This window comes from Oryza glaberrima, chromosome 1 (genome assembly GCF_000147395.1).
Source record: "Oryza glaberrima chromosome 1, OglaRS2, whole genome shotgun sequence".
NCBI classification, from domain to species: domain Eukaryota; kingdom Viridiplantae; phylum Streptophyta; class Magnoliopsida; order Poales; family Poaceae; genus Oryza; species Oryza glaberrima.
Genome location: NC_068326.1, coordinates 34,436,373 through 34,454,743, shown reverse-complemented (window position 1 = coordinate 34,454,743; position 18,371 = coordinate 34,436,373). Strand labels below are relative to the sequence as shown.

At 51.9% G+C, this 18,371-nt stretch overlaps 2 protein-coding genes and 1 pseudogene across 2 annotated transcripts; all 3 read right to left on the bottom strand.

Annotated features, from left to right (window-relative positions):
• Nucleotides 1-217: 217 nt before the first annotated feature.
• Nucleotides 218-8,327, bottom strand: LOC127757306 (uncharacterized). Its single transcript, XM_052282841.1, has 2 exons — nt 6,081-8,327; nt 218-3,564 (listed from the first exon to the last, which is right to left on the bottom strand). Exons 1-2 carry the CDS (start codon nt 8,325-8,327, stop codon nt 1,219-1,221), a joined length of 4,593 nt encoding a protein of 1,530 aa, XP_052138801.1. The 3' UTR covers nt 218-1,218.
• A 3,614-nt stretch (nt 8,328-11,941) lies between these two features.
• Nucleotides 11,942-13,558, bottom strand: LOC127760511 (aspartic proteinase nepenthesin-1-like). Its single transcript, XM_052284786.1, has one exon. The coding sequence runs from the start codon at nt 13,517-13,519 to the stop codon at nt 12,041-12,043; it is 1,479 nt and encodes a 492-aa protein (XP_052140746.1). The 5' UTR covers nt 13,520-13,558; the 3' UTR covers nt 11,942-12,040.
• Nucleotides 13,559-16,413: 2,855 nt separating this feature from the next.
• Nucleotides 16,414-17,852, bottom strand: LOC127757219 (aspartic proteinase nepenthesin-2-like; annotated as a pseudogene).
• Nucleotides 17,853-18,371: the final 519 nt, after the last annotated feature.

Genomic DNA, 18,371 nt, shown 5'->3' with positions numbered 1-18,371 from the left:
GGTATTTATCTCATGATGAAAAATGACTAGATACCAGGATGCTTAGAATAAGAATTAGATCCAATTAGCACCTTCCCTTTCAATCGGTGAACTTTTCATGCTCTATTGCTTTAGGTGACAAGCTGGCAATAGCACGTTCATTTCGTTTCTTTCTATCGACAATCATGTTTGCTTATGACCACACATGCACATGCACCCTGTACGGGGATCCGGAACGACATGCATGCGGGCATTGGGCATCTTTGTTGATTGACGATATGACGGGCCAAATCCGTTTCAGCACAGTAGCAACGATTCTTAGACCTCCTTTTCAAGGGATTTGTGGATGTGTTTTGGAGGATCTAAATTTATAGAATTTTTTTCTGTTCGGCCCTTTGCAACAAAAGATTGGAACTTCATAAATCCTACAAAATTTCTTAGGAATGGCTTTGTGCGTAAATTTTAAAGAAAAGATAGGAAGAGCTTTAATCTCTGGCTATTATTCTTAGTCTCTCTCTCGTCTAATTCCTAGGAGTACATATTTCCTCTAGTTTATTCAAATGGTCATTCTTTTGTTTTGTATTTCTTTGTGTTTTTCATATGTATTCCTATCAAAACATTAAGTTTTTCTTATTCATATGTTTATTATTATTGTATTTCAATGGGGCCTTAAAGTACCTCCAAGAGTGATCCAAAATTTAACTTTCAATAATCTTGGATTGAGGCTGTGAAAAAACATGGGTCCAAAAATCATCTCCTCCTTCAAGAGATCACATATTATTGGTTCTCAAAAACTTAGAAATATGGCATCAGGGTAGGCAAATCCTCTCCAACTGTTTCTGGCCAAATATCCTCTTATATTAACGTTGACATCAAAATGAGGCGCCGCGAGGCGCCTGAAGTCTATACTTACGAGGGCATCAGGACTGGACGTGCATAAAAACTGGGTGCACCTTTGGAAACCTGTTGGAGACGTGATTTTTGACATAATTCCAATAGTTTAGCTCTATAGAGGACATATTTTAGGGCTTCTAACAGTTCCTTTGAACAAAAGCAAGAACATAAATACTTATGCCAATTACTGGGGCATTCGAGCAGCATATACCAAAACTCACGGACTGCACTAACTAACCACCAAAAGCATTATTTGCACAACAGCTAGAGACGAACAACATGTTCAGAACTTCAGATATGTGAATCAACTTGCACGCTACAGTACACAAGAGTGAAAAGAAGAGTCTACAGCCGTGTTGAGCTCAAAGTCGTTGCCACAATCGGACTCCTCACCGTGTACTTGCCGGCGTCATCCACCCACGTCAGCGACCCGTGCAGCACCTTGTCCGCGCCCTTGATCTTGCCGCGCAACACCAGCGTGTACTTCTGCGTCTCGCCCTTCTTCCCGAACACCAGCCTGCTCGGCGTGACGCTGACGGCGAGCCCACCCAGGTTGCCCTTCACCTTCGCCCTGTAGCTCGCCGCGCCGGCGCCGACGTTGGTGACCACCCTGACGAACGTCTTGGTCTCCGCGGCGGCGGCGGCGCTGCGCCTGTCGAAGTAGGCGATGAACGACGGGTAGTTGAGGTCCGGCGACGACGCGCCGCTGCAGTTCACGGCGTAGGTCGACCACTGCGTCACGGCCCTGATGTCCGAGAGGTTGTACCCCATGGCGCACATGAGCTCGACGTAGTCACCCGGGACGGCGTCGTAGACGAGGCCCGGGTCCGCCGCCCTGTTCGGGTCGATGTGGCCGGACCCCATCGCCAGCGGCGTCGCGGCGTGGCCCGCCCGGGCCATGTCGTTGATGGACCTGCCGGTGTTGTCCAGCGTCGCGGCCGTCGTCATCATCGCCGACCGGATGGCCGCCGGGCTCCACTCCGGGTGCACCGCCCTGAGCAGCGCCGCGACGCCCGCCGCGTGCGGCGTCGCCATCGACGTCCCGGAGATGATGTTGAACGGCGACGTCATGTTCCCGACCACGGCCACGCTCTCCGCCCACGACGCGAGCACGAGCGAGCCAGGCGCCATGATGTCCGGCTTGAGCACCGTCGGGCAGCTCACCGCCGGCCCGCGCGACGAGTACGCCGCCGCCTCCGGCGCCGGCTTCGTGTTCAGCAGCGTCGCCCGGAACGCGATCTTGGCCGTCGGAGCGCCGCTCCTCTGGATGTACCGCAGTATCGCCGGCCCGTCGTGCGGGCTCAGCAGGGCGCCCGGGAACGTGAACTGCTCGAACAGCAGCCTGAACGGGTCATTGGTCAAGAAGAGCCCGCCGGCCGCGTTGGCATCTTGCACGAACTGCACTGCAAGCTGCAGAGCAAAGGAGGAAGCTTGTGCATCACACAGCACGATCTTGTCGCGGTTTCGTCTGATGGCGGTGAAGTTGTCGCAGGAGTCGAGGTACACGAGTGGAGTGCTCTGGGTGATCGGCGGCGAGCCGGCGTACAGCGATTCGCCGATGACGGTGGTGCCATCGCCGAGCTCGACGATGCCGGAGAACTCCCTGTCCACGGTGCCAGCGGCGACGGTCAGTGCCCACGGCGCGCCGTTGTGGAGGACGGAGAGGCCCGGGCCGTCGTTGCCGGCTGAGGTGGACACGAAGATGCCGTGCTGCATTGCGGCGAACGAGCCGATGGCCACAGGGTCGGTGTGGAGCGGGCGGTTGTTGAGGCCCAGCGAGATGGAGAGCACGTCGACGCCGTCTGCGATGGCTTGGTCTATGGCGGCGACGATATCCGTCGTGTACCCGCCCTCGTCGAACAGGACCTTGTACACGGCCACCCTGGCGCGTGGCGCCATGCCCCGTGCCAACCCGGGAGCGTAGCCGAAGTAGGACGCCCCCGGGACGGGCGAGCCGGCGGCCGTCGACGAGGTGTGCGTGCCGTGGCCGTCCGTGTCGCGCGGCGAGTTCACGGCGATCGTGATGTTCCGCCTCCCCAGCGCGGCGGCGAGGCCCGCGCTGAACTTGCGCGCCCCGATGAGCTTCCGGTTGCACGCCTTGGCGCCGTCGAACCGCGTGCCGGACTCGCAGTAGCCCTTCCACCGCGCGGGCACCGGCGGGAGCCCGTCGTCGCGGTAGCTCCCGCTCTCGGGCCACACCCCGGTGTCCACCACGCCGACGATGACGCCGTCGCCGTAGCTGGCCGTCTCCCACAGGCCCCCCGCGCCGCTCACCCCGAGGAACTCCGGCGTGTGCGTGGTGTCGCGCCGCGTCACGGGGGCGTCGAGGTAGGACGAGAGGAAACCCGGGGACCGGCTCAGCCTCGCGTGCTGCTCGGCGGACAGCCTCGCGGCGAACCCGCTCATGGCGTTGCGGTACACGTAGATCATGCTGGCGCCCGGCGCCGCCGCCCGGAGCGTGGCCGCGTACCAGCTCTCCAGGCTGGTCGACCCGTTCCCGCCGCCGCCGCCGCTCGGCATTGCCGACTTGTCCATGTGCACGATGTACGTCGCCGTCTCGGCCGACGCGGCAGCCGCCACGCACAGCGCGACGACCACGGCAACGATTGCCAGCGACGCCGCCATATACGTGTAACGAGCACGCACGTACGTACGTAGCTGTGCCACGGGTTCAGGCACGGAACGACGTAGGCGTCATTTTATTATACTAGCAGGCGATGGGGGTTAGCGACGTCTACGCACCAGCTGAAAAATCTCTCGACGAATTGGGCGTTGGATTTGCCCGGTGGTTGCTTGGGTCCCCGCGCGCGCGAGAGGCCATATCTGGGGCGGTTGGCTGGTTGATCGATCGATGCGAACGCGGGGCGCGGATACGGGACAAGAGTGCCGTGTGACGCAGGGCCGGGAAAAATGGCGTACGCGCGTTGGCTCGTCTACGTACGCTTGTTGTTCGACCCACCGGGTCTCATCATCATCCCAATCAAGTTCTCAACCACACGCCCACATATACGGTTTTCAGGTCTCGCGAGCCATGCACAGATGCACTTATATCAAGTCTCGCCATGAGGCGTACCGGGGAACACCCAAAATCACGGGGGTGCTGCTGGTGTTTCGTCGTGTTGCCATGCACGGCGCGGTAGCTTAACTAATACTTCATCCGTCTTAAAATATAAATATTTTTAGCTATGAATCAAAATAATTATGTGTTCAGATTTATAGCAAAAAATTATTATATTTTAAGACGGATGTAGTAACTGATCCCTGGACGCATAAATGAACTGTACTCCCTTCATACTCACAAAGGAAGTCGTTTAGGACATTGATATGGTCTCCAAAACACAACTTTGACTTCTTATTTCTATAAAAATATTCATTGAAAAGTGATATATGTATACTTTTATAAAAGTATTTTTCAAGACAAATCTATTCATATAATTTTTACATTTTCAAACTCAACAACTTGAGAGTTATTCATGATTTATATTCCCAAGGTTTGACTTAAATATTATCCTAAACGTCCTCCTTTACGAGTATTGAGGGAGTACTAGATTAGCTTGCGGTCTTGAACAATTCCTCGTACAGGGATGCTAATCCGCGCGTGTTCTTAGGGGGAGAGGTGGTGTCTCGCCCTCCTTAATACAAAATTTTACTCGAATTTAAAAATATTTAAAACGGCTAAAATAGTAAAAGAAATCAAAGTCTTTAAATACAAAATTTTGGATATAAAGTTTCGATCTATTTTTATGTCACAAAATAGGGAAAAACTAGAAAAAAAAAACGTACCTATTTGGGCCTAAGGCTTACAAGGCCACCGTAAGGCTGGGATCAGCAAAGGCAAGCGGCTGTGCAAGTGTGCTAAATATACGTTTTTCATGCTTTGTTTCCTCGATGGATCGATCATAGCCCGCAGTGTCTTGAATTCGTTGTTATGAATTGTTTGGTGTCGTTAGAAGCCTTGTTTTTATGAATGTGGAATGCGCAAGTATTGAGGAGAAAAAAGAGCATACCGGGCATCGGCAGCATCCACGCTATCTCAGCGCTGATGATAGTAGTCGGTTGTCATTTAAGGGTAACTCTTTTTATCCCTCGTGGGTATATCCCTCATTTGTTGCATGTCACTCAAATGATTATGAAAAAAATTAAAAAAATATATAACATGTACTAACATGTGATACATCGCTCCATAAATATATAAATTCAAATTCAACTTATACATCTCGTTACGAAAAAAAACAAATTAAACTACAACTAGTTAACATTATTCACAGTTAAAATTATTTTTTTCGTTGTGAGATGTAAAATTGAATTTGAACTTGCATGTTTGTGGAGTGCTATATCACATGTTAATACATCTTCTCAATTTTTTTCATTTTTTTTCCTATAACCATTTGAGTAGCATGCACACAATAAGGGGACATCCCCTCGAGGGATCAAAATCCACTCCGCCATATAACTCCTCATGAATATGCAGCGTCCTCACAGTCCATGGCATCGGTGCCGATGGTGGCCGTCCGCGTCATCGAACTTCATGGCGGGGCTTTCGATTTGGGTTGAGCACGTGAACGATATAGGTACCGGCCTGTAGGGCATTGGCACCGAATGCATCGATGAGCTAGCATCAAGCCGGATTTGAGGCGTCTCCATTCATCCCCGATTTGCGGCGGCGGCGATGTACGCTGAGGTTGTGTCAGATAAACCGATAGAAACGAGAGTGTATACGCGAAAGTACAATTTTACCCTTCCACCCATAGTTCGAAATCCTCTCTTGGGGACGTAGTACCACATGGTACAAAGCAATTCCAACCCTTAGATTGTGCGAGATAGACGGCCTGGATTTAGTACCGCCTTCTCTAAACGACGATAAGAACTCTTGTAATAAACTCAAGTTTATATAAACTTAAAGAAAATTGTGGGGTGACGGGGTTCACTTAATGCTTGTGTAATAGCCTTTTGTAACCGTAATGGCGTGTAAAATAGAGATCCGGATCCTTTGATATGAACTGCTACGTGACATGATCACTGACAGGTGGGCCCATGAGTGGTGGGGCCACATCTCAATCATCATGTTCCTCGAATATCATGTTAGAGGATCCCAATCCATAAGAATGGATGTTTGTTCCACGACATTATTCCGACCAGCACACAGAAGTCCGACATGACTAGAAGACCAAGGTTGACCGTCATAGCACGACGTAGTGAGTCCTCACCTCGTACTTGCCGCTCACATCGGCCCAGATCACCGCCCCGAACGCCGGCTCGCCGCCGGTGGGCGCCGTGAGGTTGAGGTCCACCAAGAACGACGCCGTCTGCCCCACCTCGGTGAACACCAGGGTCTCCGGCGACACGGTCACCTCCACGTTGCTCGGTGACACCGAGAACGCCCTGTACGTCGCGGCGCCTGCGCCGACGTTGGTCACCGTCCTGCTGAACCTCATGTCGCCGGAGGTGTCGTTCGCGCCGAACACGGCGATGAAGGACGGGTAGTTCATGTCGTTGGTGGAGAAGGAGCAGTTGTACGCCTTGGACCGCGTGATCGCCATGATCTGCGCGGCGGTGAAGTTGGTCGAGCAGAGGAGCTCCACGAAGTCCTCCGGCCCGGCGTCGTACACCAGCCCCGGGTCCATGGCCGCGTTCGGGTCGACCTGCCCGGCGCCTATCGCCAGCGGGCTCGCCGCGGCGTCGCCGTGGCCAGCGTCACCGATCGGCCGGAACGTGTTGTCGACGGCGGTCGCGGTGGTCATCATCGCCGACTTGATCATGGCCGGGCTCCAGTCCGGGTGCGCCGCCCGCAGCAATGCCGCCACGCCGGCGGCGTGCGGGCACGCCATTGACGTCCCGGACTCGACGGCGAAGTCGCTGCCGAGGGCGGTGCTTCCTACCTGCGCCAGCGGAGCAACGGGTGCCCACGCCGCGAGTATACTGTCCCCCGGCGCCATGATGTCCGGCTTGAGCACGCCCTCGTAGCTCCGCGACGGTCCACGCGAGGAGTACGCGGCGACCACCGGCGCCGGCCTCGTTCCGATGATCGTCTGCTGGAACTTGATCGTCGCCGTCGGCCGCGCGCTGGAGTTGATGTAGCTCAGTAGGCTCGCCGCGTCGCTCGGGTTAACGACGATGGCCGGGAAGGTCATCTCGCTCTGGGTTATCAAGGTGGTGTTCGAGATGAAGATGGCCGCGCTGACGCCGGCCTCCGCCGCCGTCCGCATCTGGTCGAGCAGAATCCCAGTGTCATAGCACACGACTATGCTTTGTGCTAGGGTTGCCAGCGACGTTGACGAGTTGCACGCTGATATGGTGTCGTTGTACACCAAGTTCATGTCCTTTATCCACGCGTTCTCTGGATACCTCGTGATGCCGGTGATGGTGCTCCGCGTGTCGTCGCCGAGGTAGATGGATCCGGCGAACATTTGCCGGTCCACCGTGCCGGCGGCGACGGTGAGAAGCCACGGGATGCCGTTGTGCAGGGTGCCAAGCCTCGGGCCGTCGTTGCCAGCTGAGGCCGAGACGAGGATGCCGCGCTCGATGGCGGCGAACGCGGCGATCGCCACGGGGTCTTCGTACAGCGGCACGCTGTCGAAGCCGCTCGAGATGGAGATGACGTCGACGCCGTCCGCGATGGCCGCGTCCGTGGCGGCCAGCACGTCGGACGCGTACCGGCCCTCGGGCCACATGGCCTTGTACATGGCGACGTGCGCGCGCGGCGCCACGCCGCGCGCCGTGCCGCGCCCGTAGCCGAAGAAGGACGCGCACGGCGCGGGGCTCCCGCCGGCGGTGGACGACGTGTGCGTCCCGTGGCCTAGCGTGTCGCGCGTCGAGTTCATGGAGACGGTGACGGTCGGGTTCGCGGCGACCAGGCCCCTGTTGAAGTAGCGCGCTCCGATGAGCTTCCGGTTACACATGTCGGGCGTGAAGTCCTGTCCAGCCTCGCACTCGCCGCGCCACCGCGACGGCACGGGCGGCATGCCGCCGTCGTCGAAGCTCGCGCTCTCCGGCCAGACACCCGTGTCGATCACGCCGATGATGACGCCCTCGCCGAACCTCGCCGCCGGCCACAGCCCACCGAACGGGCTGAGACGGAGGAACTCCGTGGAGTGCGTGGTGTCATGAAGCACATCGGCGCGGCGATCAGGGTAAGCCGAGACGAAGCCCGGTGCGAGGCGGAGCGCGCCGAGCTCGGAGGCGGAGAGCGTGGCCGCGAACCCGTGCAACGCCTCGTCGTAGGTGTACACGATCCGCGGCCCGCCACGGCCGCCGCGCGGCGCACCGGGAGTCAGAGTCGCCACGGTGGCGGAGTACCACTCGCGGTGGTCGGAGTGATGCGCCGGCATGGCGGACTTGTCCATGTGGACGATGTACGCCGCCCGGTCGGCCGCCACGGGAGAGAGAAGCAAACACGAACACATCAGCAGCTGGAGGAGCAGCGGTGCACGCGCGTGTGAAGCGCTGGTCGCCATGCTGACCACTGGTCAGTAATAGTGCAAGCAAGCTAGGTTGATTTGGGATTAGAGTTTCGTGTTCTATGTAATCCTTATAAACGATGTGTCTCGTCTCGGTTGCACCGTCAATTGCCAATTAGCCAGATTACCACATTGATCTCTTCGGATGGTATTAGAGTCAGACAGATTAGTAGTGTGTTTTTACGGCTGCAACAACAAGGTTAATCTCTTGATTTCAGCTGGTAGATGGGAGTACTTCTTTGCATGTTACTGTTATGAGTTATCACAGACAAAAAATGGTGCATGGGAGCGACCTGTATTGCTTCTGCACAGTTACCAACTTTTGTTTCATCTGTTTACGCTGCGATCAGATACGGGCTAAATTTGGCCAAACCAAACAGCACCTCATGTTCGAGAATATAGAAATATAATAATTTAATATATTCCATAAATAAATCATGACATTACAGATTTATACTAGTATTAACGCATCATTAGATCTACACATGTAAACTAAGCAGTAAAATATGAATAGATCAAATATGCGCAACATGTCGAACACGTACCGAGGTGGCGGAAAGACCGGTTGCTCAGCAGGAACTACTCGCGGTTACGAGCGTCGACGAAGGCACGCAGCACGCGAGCGGAGAGGAAGGCGAGCCGTCGCGGACGAACAGGGAGCAGTCGCGCGAAGCGCTTCCCAAAAACCTTATTGCCGCCTTCTCCCGGTGCAAGACGTCGAAGGCAGAGGTTCCGGAGACCTGCTTTCCCGATCGCAGGTGCACGCCGGTGAGCGGGATGGAGTAGTCTACGAGCGACGCCGCAGCACAGAGGAGGAGGCAAACCCTAGATTGATTTCGTGTGTTTTGCGTGAAGGCGGCGGCTCGGTTTATATAGAGATAGGTCGCTTGATCAGGGCGCTCGCATGATCTCCACTCCACGTAACCGAACCGGATAAGTCGCGCGTAACTTATCCGGACACCGGATTTTTCGGAATGTTTCCAAAACAAAACAAATCCGAATTTTCCTGCAGCAAAACAAAACTGCGGTGAGGAGCAAATTTTGCGGACCATTCGACGCGTCCGCCGCCTGCCCTGCCAGGCGAGCGAGCGCGTGTTCCCTCTCTTCTCTCCACCACACATGCTTCAAGTGGCTAGGAGGGCATCCTCCCTTTTAAGGAGGTCCCCTCTCCTAGAATAAGCAAGGTGGTACTAAACTCCACATGCATGCCATACCATGAGGTGGGCTTTTGTGATTTTCCAAAGAATTAATCTTCGAATAGGCCTTAGCCCATCTATTAATTTCTACACCTCAAACATGCATCTATTGTACCCAATAACAAAAGAAATATAATATAGTAATTGCCAGTAGACCTGTGACTGCGATTCACTCCATTTCACAAATTCTAAAAATCAAAATAAGTCCACAAGAGACACGGGATAGGGAGATGGATTTTCATCGCTTGAGTGGATATCTACTCATTTCTTACATATCATGTTAGATTTTGTATCGAATATATGTATATAGTCGGTTACAGTTTATAGTTTAGAGTTTTAGTAGGTTTTATGAACATAATAAGAGCTGGACTTTCTTCTAGGCTCTCTCTTAAATAAAGATCGAGTTCTATTGCCGGCGATATCCAGCCGAGGATCGTTATAACTTTGATACGTTGTAATATGTTGGATTGGAGAGAGACGCTCATAATCAATGGCCCCAATATGTAGGTTTCGGCTGAACTCCGTTAGTAAATATCGTGCCTCAATATCATCATTGTCATGGTTATGGATAATGCATACCTTCTATCCTACGACTTATGGAATATACGGGTACGGCATAACTTTGTATGTACGACACGTCTCCGTATATGACAAGAAAATCGACGAGATATTATGAAAACAATTCTCAGGGGCAAGTGAACAACAGAGTCCTACTCGTGCTGGGTTCGGTATCTCCAAATTCTACTTAGATAGAAATAAGGTGATTCGCGATATAAAGACACACCCCCTAGAGGGTCCCAAGGTATTGAATCATAGCGCCAACACCACCACCATAGTCTACAACCCGGAGGACGTGAAGCCTACTCGCCGGGAGATCTCGTCGAAACCATCTCGACAATGATCTCGCCGGTAAACTTGGGATCGTTGGTCTTCTATTGTAATCTGTGATTTTTTCCATATCAATCTCATATAAATTGTATTATGGCTATTACCTTATGAGTGGTTCGAACCAGTATAATCCTCGTCTTCTTGTTTTTCTTGATGTCGTATCGTGTAGATCCTCGTACCAATGTACCCCAATACCCTATTTAATCGGTCTACGGGTATCCCCTGTCGACAATCATTATATATGTTTTGATCTTTTATGGCGTTTCTTCCGCGTTTGGTTTCTATGGTTATTTCAGGCCGGTTTTGTAAAATGACACCTAAAAAGTTATTTAAAAAATAAAAAAAGATATATTAATATGAGACATATCACTCCACAAACATACAAAGTCAAATTTTGATTTTCAAATGTTGTAATAATACAAACAAGTCAAACTGAAATTAGTTACTATAAAATCACAACTATTTTTATTACAACCTGTAAAAGTCGAATTTAAACTTGCATATTTGCAAAGTATTTAAATGCACTTTCCCCACAAAATAATTATGAGATTTTTTACCGTCCAGCGGAATGTACCGAGCGGTACTAGTACCAGTCGGTACCAAAAATCATCCAACCGTTGAATCTGAGAAGGGTAGGATCGGGAGAGAAAATGGGTGTGCCTCCTCCTCCTCCGTCGTCTCCTCCTTCGTCGCGCCTCAGCCACGGCCTACTCCGGCGCTGCCATCGGGGTGGCTCCTCGGCCGCTGCCGCCACCGGAGCGGATCCTCGGCCGCTGCAACCGCATATTCCGCCGCTGGCTCATCCGCCTCCGCCTCTGCTGCCGCCGACGATGCGTAGGCCAATCTCACGGCGCCGAAGGAGGACACGACAGTGGCGGACACGGCGACGACGGGGCGGAAGAGGAACACGAGGGCGCTGGAGCGGAAGAGAAACACGGCGGCGACGCGGAAGAGGAATACGGCGGCGGCAGATCGGGATTTTAGGGTTACCGGAAGAGGAATACGGCTGATCGGAAGAGGACTTGCACGCGAAGTTACGTTTTTGCCCTTCCACCTCAATTCTCCGCGTGGTAATGCACTAGGGGCAGAATTGGTACCGCCCGGTACCAAACTCTACCAGCCGATGGATCAATCAAGCCAGATCCAACGGTCATGATATTGGTACCGGGCGGTACTGGTACTGACCGCTGTACCGTAACGACGCTTAATAATTATATATACAACACGCATACGCTAATTTGGAGAACTAAACAATCAGAATACATCAGTTTTTTTGACAATGACAAAATGAATCACCTTGGTGAAATCTACAAGTCTGCAACATAAAGTAGGATATATAATTTCCCAGAGATTACCTCGGTGTTATAACATACTCTCTCCGCCCCAGTTATAAAGACTCGTAGACATTTTAAAATTCAACTCTTTAAATATTTGACCAATAAATAATTTATTATAATTTAATTTTTATTTGATACTAATAATATCATTAAATTATCATTTAAATTTATTTTCACCTTATGATTTTGTTAAAAAATATTATAGTATATGAAAATTTTAAATTCAAGAAATAGTCTTAAAGACTGTACTAAGTGGTACGGAGGGAGTATGTAACGGTCAGGTATAAGTTCACAAAAACATGTATACCACGACCAACATGAAATGGATCACGAATACCGCCGGCGAGATCAGCGGTGGCGGGGCAGACGCCGAGCGCCGCCCGCCCGCTTGTTGGTTCGTCTTCGACGAAGTTTGTTGGGATGACCCCGACGGCGGCGGCGCGGCCGCCTGCGCCAACGACTCGAACACCAGCTTCGAGCCATTGATGTCGTACATCATGTGCGTGCCTACCTGGATCAGGCTGCCGAGGACCGACCCGTCGCCGGCCGACGACGGCAGGATCGTCAGGCACGCTAGCCCGGTGGTCGAGTCCATGTAGAAGTAGTTCCCCAACTCCAGCTCCATGACGGCGCCGCCGGCGAAGACGAGCGCCATGGACGGCACCTTCGCCTTGGCCAGCGACTCGCCGGTGTAGCACAGGTCGAGCCCGAGCGCCGAGCCGTTGACGGCGGGCAGCCCTATCTTGCTCGCCACCGCCTGCCTCAGAGGCTTGTACGCTGCTTCCTCCAGGACGGTGACGAGGTCGGTGATGCTCAGGAACACGCCGCCGGAGCCGTCCTTATTCCGGAGATCGAACGTCCCGCTCGGGATGGCGAGGTCCTTGCCGTCGACCTGGATGCCGGCGAGCTCGACGTAGTAGAGGCTCGGGTTGGCGTCGCTGGCGAGGAGCCGGGTGGAGAGGGTGTGGCTGGTCTGCGGCGTGGCGTCGTCGCCGAAGAGGATGAAGCTCTGGGTGTCGACGGAGTCGTCGGGGGCGAAGTGGTAGGAGAAGCGGTCGACCTGGAGCTGCGAGACGAGGGAGAGGTTGCCCCTGCCGAGGCCGATCACGCCGGACACGCCGCTGAAGTCGCCGACGTTCTTGAGTCCGCACCCGAAGACCACGCCGTCGATGCGGGTGTCGCCGAACGTGAACGCCTCGGTGCCGAGGAGCCCGGTGGTGTTGGCGCCGCCGCCGCCGTACATGTAGGTGTAGGCGCACTCGGAGGCGCCGGCGCCGGCGCCGGCGCCGCACGTCTGCGGAGCGAACTGCTGGCACGCGTCGTCCGTGCATGGCACGTCGGCCACCGTGGTGGAGCGCACCGGGTTGAACGGCGCCGTGGCGCCGCACGCGGTCCACACGAGGTCGCTGGAGATGTCGAGCGCGCCGGAGACTTGCTGCGGTGGCGTGCCGATGCCGTAGCTGAAGACGTACATGCCGGCGTTGGTGGCCGGGGCCTGGTTGCCGCCACCGCCGCCGCCGCCGCTGTCGCCGCCGCCCTGCTGGCTCTGCCCGTTGGAGGAGCTGCCTCCACCCTGCTCATGGCCGCCCTGGCCCGACGGGACGAGGTCGGCCATGTCCGACCCATGGTTCTTGAAGAAGTCCCGGAGCTGCTTATTCGTCCTCGGGCCCATGGTGAAGCGTGGAAGCTTGCCCGGGGACGCCATTTGCGGCATGAGGACGACGAGGACGAGGAAGGCAAGGGCATGGGCATGGCTTCGATCCGCCATTGGAGGTGGCAGCCTCGATCTTTGCTGCTAGTTTTTGTTGCGAGGAGAGCTTGAGCTGAGGTTCTATGATGAATGTACACTGCTATTTATTCTGAAGAAGCAGTACGTAGAGGGAAACCATAGTAAACTTTCGAGGGATATCAGCCACTTAAATAGTTATAAAAATAAAATATTAAACAAAACAGTATAATATATGATAGATCGTTCTATAAACATGAAAAATCAAATTTAATTTCTACATGTTTCGACGATTTTTTTACTATAAATATACATTAACTAGCTATAATTTAACTTATTTTTTTTTATGACTTATGAAGGTTAAATTTTAACTTCCATGGTTGTGAAGTGATATATTATATGTTAATACATCTTTTTATTTTTTTTCACTTTTTTATAACTATTTAAGTTTTATGTAAATAAGAGTGTACACCATCTCGAGAGTTTAAATTCCTCTCTCAGTACGTAGATCACCATGTGGAATGCTAGCTGGTAACATGGCGACTCAAGATCGTGTCAAACGCGGTTAATACACTCATATTTTTGCAGCAATTGATCTTTAGAATACTCTCTTCTAGTTAAACAGCCAGGTCATGTTTGATTTTGTGGATTATAGTAAGATCGGTAAACGCTCAAAGCCTTGTGTACTCAATGAACAGTGTACATGCCCACCTTCTAATAAAGTATTTAGTGTTGACTGACAAATGGTAGCAACTAGCAACTTTGATTAAGGTAAGTTAATCTCTCAGCAATAACGAAATTGCCATGTTTTTTGATGGAAGGACAGCGTCTGCCATAGCAAAAACGGAAATGGAAACAACCAACGTCCTGCGGGGAATCCAGTCCTTAGTACAGTCCCAACCCATAACACTAGACATGGTTTGTACTATACACTACTCTTCCAATGTAAACACCACTATTCCATACTTCAATTTAATGCTACTTATCTCACATGATATCTTGGATATTGTGTAGAAACCATGTCTTGCATGATGCTACTTCTCTTTCATCGTTTATTCACTTGCCACATCATTTTTTATCATAGGTGACAACTTATTTAATGCTATGGACACCATTCTAGTCATTGGGTTGGGAATGACCTTAGGGCAGTCCTAACCCATAACACTAAACATGGTTTCCATAAACTCCACATCATCAAAAAACTAGGACTAGACACTACTCTTCCAATGCAAACACCATTATTTCATACTTTAATTTAATGCTACTTATCTCACATTATATCTTGGATGTTGTGTAGGAACCATGTCTCATACAAGACATGATTTTCTTCTCTTTCCTCATTTATTCACTTGCTACATCATTTTTTGTCATAGGTGACAACTTATTTAATGCTATGGACACCATTCTAGTCATTGGTTTGAAAATGCCCTTACACCATGATCACACAACAAAAACAGGACATAGACAGAGAGAGAAAAAAAAACAAAACAAGTAATATTAATTTCTGATTATGTAACCAGTGGTTAATGATCGCTGAGAATGTGACCCCTCCTCTCTGTTCAGTGATCCAGTCTGTTCCATTTAATAAGATTATCTTGGAAAAACTCAATCTGTTAAAAGTAACTGCCCATGTGATTTTCGAATTTCGACCCGAAGACCATTTCAAAGTAAACTAACAGGTTGACCCAGAGCGTCAACGTGATCGCGCGGTGCTCGGTTAAGTTAGTAGGCCGAGTTCAAGGGCCAATTTCTCCTCAATCCTGTTCGTAAATCTCTTGGTCCATGTTTGACAAAGCCCATCTCTGTGTAGTTTCGGTTCATTTTAGCAGCCCATCCATGCTGATGGGCCGAGATTTAGTCCTTCCCAAGCAATCCCTAGACCTCCCGTCTCCCCAAATTCTGAGCGCCAAACGGCGAACAACTTCCCGCCCAATCCAGACGCTGCACAAATCCAGACCATAACAGAATTTAGTCTGTGTTCTGGGTTCAAAGTACAGACAAGCACGTTCTAATAAAAGGACTCAGAACAGGATTTAGTTCGCTAAACAGACTGAAGAAGGGGAATCAGATATGTTCCAGTGTCAACTAATTATAAGTTGGTCGCCGCAAAAAAAAAAAAAGAAAAACTAATTATAAGTTGGTGTACAGGTGTAGTAGCCAACTAGTTATGGGTTATGGGTACATTTTCATCAAGATTATGGGTGCTAGTTTTGCTAGAGACATACCATGTCGCATGCATGCTGTGTCACTTGTCAGCACGTAATGTTCTACAATTATCTCTCAACGGGATGGTAAATTGGTAATATTTTCTCCAAAAATGTGCTGTCGTTGATGATGGTTTATTGCTCAACTCTCTGTCTTTTGAAATCGCCACATTGCCTTTTTCTTTTGTAGAAGGGTATTTTTTACCCGGCCTTTATCCAATCGGATGTAGGTAGTCTTTTTAGATTAAAAAATTAGCCTATTAAATAGGAAACTTAACTATCAAATAATCCAATCCGAAATTCGTTCCTATGTAGATTTGAACTTTTTAGATTAGAAACTTAGCCTATCAAATAGGTAACTTAGCCCTCAAATAATCCAATCCGAAATTCGCTCGAAATTTGAACTCAGGATCTTGAGGTGCTACTCAGGTCACTGCAACCATTAGACTATATGCCATTTCACTTAGAAGTTATAGCGTCAGCAAGGATACTAACCACTTAAAAACTAGAATCAGACAATCATCAGTCCACATGTGACAACACGGTTAAAAACGATACAACACGTATACGCTTTGATTTGGAGTAGTAATTTGGAAAAAAAAAATCAGAAATTCAGAATACATCATTTTACTAACAGACATTGTCAAAATGAACCACCTTGGTGAAATCTGCACGTCTGCGACATGACAATAAGGATAACTTCCAGATATTACCGCAAGGTCAAGTAGAAGTTCACAAGAACATGTATACCACGACCAACATTAAATGGATCACGACCACTGCCGGCGAGGTCAGCGGCGGCGGGGCTGACGATGAGCGCCGCCGTGACGACTGTCGGGATGAACCCGACGGCGGCGGCGGCGCTTGCTCCAACGATTCGAACACCAGCATAGAGCCACTGATGTCGTAGATCATGTGCGTGCCTACCTGGATCAGGCTGCCGAGGAGCGACCCGTCGCCGGCCGGCGACGGCAGGATCGTCAGGCACTCCAGCCCGGTGGTCGAGTCCATGTAGAAGTAGTTCCCCATCTCTAGCTCCATGACGGCGCCGCCGGCGAAGACGAGCGCCATGGACGGCACCTTCGCCGTGGCCAGCGACTCGCTGGTGTAGCACAGGTCAAGCCCGAGCTCCGAGCCGTCGGCGGCGCGCAGCCCTATCTTGCTCGCATCGCCTGCCTCACAACCTTGTACGTGCCGGCGTCCAGGAAGGTGACCGGAATGGTGATGCTCAGGACCACGCCGCCGGAGCCGTCCGCCTGGAGATCGAACGTCCCACGCGGGATCGCGAGGTCCTCGCCGTCGACGCGGATGCCGGCGAGCTCGACGTAGTAGAGGCTGCGCGATGCACGGTTGGCGACGAGCGGCGTGGAGACGGCGCGGCTGGTCCGCGGCTTGGCGTCGTCAAGGAAGAGGATGAAGCTCCCGACGTCGACGGCGTCGTCGGGGGCGAGGTAGTAGGAGAACCTGCCGATCTGGAGCTGCGAGACGAGGGAGAGCTCCCCTCTGCCGAGTCCGATCACGCCGCCGATGTCGCCCTCGGTGGCGACGGCGCACCCGAAGATCACCCCGTCGGCGCGGACCGTGGCGAACGCGAACGCGTCGACGGCGAGGAGCCCGGCGGTGGTGTTGGCCGCGCCGCCGCCGTACACGTACGAGTAGCCGCAGGGGGAGTCTTCGTCCACGATACGCGAGGTGAGATGCGCGAACCGCGGGTGCATCGTGGACGACAGGAAGGCGTAGAAGGGCGGCGCGGACGTCGCCGCCGGCGCGTCGGCGCCGCAGGTGGCGCACGCCAAGCACTGCATCCACACGAAGTCGCTGGTGATGTCGAGCACGCCGGTGACGACCTGCGGCGGCGTGCCGACGCTGAAGCTCAACACGTACATGCCGGTGTTGGTCGCCGGGTCCTGGCTCTGGCCACCACCGCCGTTTTCGCCGCCGTCGGCCGGCACGGCCTGGCCGCTGTAGCTACCTGATGATCCGCCGTTGCGATGCCTCGGGAAGAGGCCGGCCATGTCCGACCCGTGCTTCTTGAAGAAGTTCCCGAGTTGCTGCTGCTTCGGCCTTGGGCTCGCGGTGTTGCCAGCTGCAGGCTTGCCCTGGACAGCCATTTGCGGCGACAAGATCAGAACGAGGAGGGCAATGGCAAGAACGGTGATTCGATCGGCCATTGGAGGCAGCTTCTTTTAACTTGATCCTGACTTTTGGCGGGAACAAGTCCAGCAAAGGTTGAGCTAGAATGTGTTTGCGGTAGACTTGAGATTCCACTATTTATAGCCTTTGTTCTCATATGGATTCTCTACGGAGATTGCCAAATGATAATGCGACGAATGTGTCAAACTAAACGGGTCTAGAATGTTTTCCCGGGGCCAAACAGCGAGGCCACGTTTGATTTTCTATTTGTGCTCACTGTACAGACTCGGTATGTTCATAGTAATTAAAACATCACAAGTCATTGTGTAATGAACAGCATATCCACGAAAGTTTTGATAAGTGTATTTGAAGTTGACTTTCCAATATGGTGGCATTCCAGGGTTTCCAACTATAAAAGGTAAGCCATCAACAAACGACAGAGAACGAGAAAACAAAATTGAAAATATAACCAATGTTTTTTCGGAAAATAAAATATGTTGTTGAACGATCATATAGAATATGTAAGCCCTCGTCTGTCAAGAACAGAAAATTGCAAA

What these genes read in the sequence shown, in the direction of transcription:
- LOC127760511 (XM_052284786.1), bottom strand. Translation starts at nt 13,519, where the DNA reads ATGGCGGATCGAAGCCATGCCCATGCCCTTGCCTTCCTCGTCCTCGTC.
- LOC127757306 (XM_052282841.1), bottom strand. Translation starts at nt 8,327, where the DNA reads ATGGCGACCAGCGCTTCACACGCGCGTGCACCGCTGCTCCTCCAGCTG. An exon ending in ATGTGAGCGGCAAGTACGAG is followed by an intron (nt 3,565 to 6,080) that starts GTGAGGACTCAC and finishes ATAAAATGACGC; the next exon opens with CTACGTCGTTCCGTGCCTGA.